This window comes from Lactuca serriola, chromosome 3, assembly GCF_051521515.1.
Source record: "Lactuca serriola cultivar US96UC23 chromosome 3, Lser_US96UC23_V15, whole genome shotgun sequence".
NCBI lineage: Eukaryota > Viridiplantae > Streptophyta > Magnoliopsida > Asterales > Asteraceae > Lactuca > Lactuca serriola.
This window is the reverse complement of record NC_136410.1, coordinates 7,693,082-7,696,663: the sequence shown is the minus strand read 5'-3', so window position 1 is coordinate 7,696,663 and position 3,582 is coordinate 7,693,082. Positions and strand designations below refer to the sequence as shown.

General features: G+C 36.7%; 1 protein-coding gene across 1 annotated transcript; it reads right to left on the bottom strand.

The window, feature by feature from the left end:
• Nucleotides 1-1,533: 1,533 nt before the first annotated feature.
• LOC145094998 (uncharacterized) lies at nucleotides 1,534-2,943 on the bottom strand. Its single transcript, XM_079032943.1, has 4 exons — nucleotides 2,518-2,943; nucleotides 2,251-2,422; nucleotides 1,853-2,101; nucleotides 1,534-1,754 (listed from the first exon to the last, which is right to left on the bottom strand). The coding sequence occupies exons 1-4, from the start codon at nucleotides 2,941-2,943 to the stop codon at nucleotides 1,534-1,536; spliced, it is 1,068 nt and encodes a 355-aa protein (XP_078889069.1).
• Between the last annotated feature and the right edge of the window lie 639 nt (nucleotides 2,944-3,582).

Sequence of the window (3,582 nt, the reverse complement as noted above, 5' to 3'; positions counted from 1 at the left end):
GGTTTTGGAAATGTCCTAGCAGTTGCGGTTTCATTGCATGGTTTGATGAGCCCATGTGTCGAAGGGTTGTGGCTGTCATTCCAGGTTTGCTAAGATCCATGAACAAGCTTCAAGAATCTCTGCTGCAAGCAAGTTTTGAAGCAAAAAAAGTGAAGATGATGCTAGTTTTTAGTTGGGTTTTCTTTTTCATGTATGTGTACAAAAGATGCTAATAGTATTAGTCTGGAGATGATGGTTCTTTTGCTTGTGGGTAGATAGATGATGGTTCTTTTGCTTGTCGGTAGAATCAGATAATAGTATTAATTTGAAGATGATTTCGCTTTGTTTGTTTGTGATGTAAGAAATGTTCGTATGTATGAATGGAATGCTTTTTATTTGGGAAACTTTTAGTGTGCAACCATTGAAAAATATTGGTCTGGAACTTAATGAGTGTAAAATATTGGTCTGCAACTTAATGAACTATCCAAATCCATTAAAGTATAAAATATGAAAGTGAAAGGTTTTTGTAGGGTTTAGACCATAGTAGTATAATGTGTAAACCATTATAGAGCCATAACAACATTAGAAATGTTCAAAAATAAAATGCAAACTTTTGCATAGTCATAAAGTTCATTAGATAACCTTAAAGTGCAAAGTCATAATACCAACAAAATATCAAAAGAGCTTGCAGACTAATGTATCATAACCAAAAGAACCATCTTAGTCTAGCACCCTAATGTACCATAATACCAACAAAAGATAAAGACACACAAGAACCAACTTAGTCTGACCTTTTTAAGGTACCAAAACAAACAACACAAAAGACCTTTCTAAGGTACCAAAACAAACAACACAAAAGACAACAAATCAAACTTTTTCCTTCATTTTGGATTTATCCTTAAGTTTGGTTTTCTCCTTCATTTTGGGTTTCTCCTTTTTGCCATCTCCCTGCTTCTTTGCCTTGCTAAGCTTCTTGCCCCCTGCCACCACATTTCTAACTTCATTTTGTCCCCCTTGTCCCTTGCAACTCCTAGAGTTGTGACCCTTGTTCTTGCATTTGCTATAAGTAACTGTAAGGAACTTCCTGGTCAAACTTTTACGTTGATTATTTGGTTCTTCGGTTTGAGCTCTCTTTCTCTTCTTTTTTGGTCTCCCCACCTGCATAATTAATAAATTATAAAACAATATAAACGTATACTAACTTGTAAATTGAAAATTATTTACCTGTTTAGTATGCTTGGGGAGTGTTAGTGTTGTGGGGCAATCTGACTTTGGCCACATACTTCTTCCATTGATTGGTTGAACTTTGTACTTGTACATTTCATTCCATGTGCTTAACCTATAACATGGATGTACCCACTCCTCAAGAGTTGGGACATTTTTTGCCCCATGCTCAACCTTATCCCAAATGGCACTAACAAGATGAGAGCATGGTATCCCAGTGATTTCCCAATGCCTGCAACTAGAGTTCCTGTCCCTCCAATTAACCACAAATTGTTCCCCCATTGTCCCAGTAACTTGAGTCTTCTCAGCACCATTAAATATGCAAGTGTATTAAGAAGCATCTTTCTTAACTCCATTTAAAAGTTTTGTGGCTGTTGGGGTAAGTGGCCCTTGAGACTTATCTATCACATTTTGCACAATACAAATTAGTTTCATTAAGTATTCCCTAATATATTCTAAACATGTAATTATAGGTTTGTCTCGAGCATCTAACAACTTTGAGTTGAAAACTTCACATAAATTATTCAACAAAATATATGTATGTGCTCTTCCTGTACAATGCAACAAAATATCTTATAAGAATCTGTCAAAGTGTAAATCTTCCTTGAATATGTCAAAGTGTCTAACTGTTATATAAGGGTAAGTATACCTGAAATACGTGCTCTGGCCCAATGTTTGGGTGGAATTTTCTTTAACCAATCACATGCCTTTGAATTGAACTTGTTAAAATCTTCCATGAATCTTTTAAAGTGTCTAACTGTTGTTGCTGTTGCACATTCCCATAAATGATCTCTGTGCTCCTTCCCCCTCCATTGTAGCTTCATGTTTTCGTGAATATGTCTTAAACAGAACCTGTGTTCAGCGCTAGGGAATAGGTTGGCAATGGCAGGTAAAATCCCTTAATTAACAAGTAACAAAAATGTTATTTTCTAAATGTAGCAGACAAAATTACACAGATGTCATGAACAAGTATCATAAGAAGATTAACCTTTTGCCTGTCAGAAATAAATGTGAAGTTTCAATTTGTAGAGAGCTCCAAATCTTCACCTAGACACTCTAGAAACCAACTCCATGAGCTTTTGTTCTCGGCTTCAACTATGGCATATGCTAGTAAGTAGATCCCATTATTGGAATCAAGACCCACAGCAGTGAGAACCTGTCCAGGGTAAGGTCCCTTCATGAAAGTCCCATCGAATCCTAAAAAATCTCTTAAACCTGCCTTAAAACCCAGTTTTAATGCACCTAAACAGACATAAATTCTATTAAACATCCTAGTTTCCAAGTCTGCATTTGGTTCACGCCTTCACGGTATACATCAATCTTCACAGTTGTTCCTGGGTTGCACTGTTGTAATTCTAGTACGTAATCCCTGAGAAGGTTGTATTGCTTTTCATAATCTCCATAAACATGTTTATGTGCAAGTTTTTTAGCCCTAAAGACCTTCATTCTTGACATCCCCACCTCGTATGTCTTTTGTAACTCTACACGCAAAGCTTTGACTGGGATAATTGGGTTTCCTTCCACTTGTTGAAGAATGGTGGTTGCAAGAAACTTAGAAGTACACGCTTTAATAGATCTTGACTGCACACATCTATGCTCATGAACCAAAGTTTTCACCATCCAATCGCTTTCTTCATCAGATCTAGAAATTAATACCACCCAAGGGCATGTTGCTTTTTGTGAACTGACTGCTTTTTCCTTGCATTTGATTCTACTTTTTCTCCATGGCCCACCTGTCATTTTCGGGACCACACCCCTGCATTTTTCCCTAATTCTTTTTTTTTATCATTTTTTGCAAAGTAAATGTTTCTCCTAGTTCGAATTGAATGCATTTTAATGTAGTCCTTCGCTTCTGATGAGGAATTAAATATTTGACCCAGATGGAATGCAGTTTCATGTACTACTCCTGATGAACACATGGTTGGTTTGTTTAACCTTCTCATTAACTTCTTCCTTTAATCTTCTTCTACACCAGCTGATTCAAACAACTGTGTATCTATCACCTCCAAATCCTCATCAACTGTGACATCAGGTGCATTGAATGATTGGTGGTTATCTAGATTTGGAAAAGAATAAACACCACTGTGGAAGTCTTTCATATTCACTTCGACATCCTCCACCATATTAAGTTCATCCACTAAAAAGTCACTATCGTTGCTTATACTTCCATTGCTACTAGTCTCATCACTAATAACATCTCCAATTTCTTCATTGTCCCCCATCTGTTGGTAATCATTATGATCCATATAAAAGAAAGAATCAAAGTCTTCTGAAGGGCCAACATCTTGGGCATTGTTAAGCTCCTCACTTGCAGGCTGAACTCTAACATCTTTCACTACATCTCTATCAAAATGTCCAAAAGGTACAACAGACCTAGAA

What these genes read in the sequence shown, in the direction of transcription:
- LOC145094998 (XM_079032943.1), bottom strand. Translation starts at nt 2,943, where the DNA reads ATGACAGGTGGGCCATGGAGAAAAAGTAGAATCAAATGCAAGGAAAAA. An exon ending in TTGGTTTCTAGAGTGTCTAG is followed by an intron (nt 2,102 to 2,250) that starts GTGAAGATTTGG and finishes TTGTTAATTAAG; the next exon opens with GGATTTTACCTGCCATTGCC. An exon ending in GGCCAGAGCACGTATTTCAG is followed by an intron (nt 1,755 to 1,852) that starts GTATACTTACCC and finishes TGCATTGTACAG; the next exon opens with GAAGAGCACATACATATATT.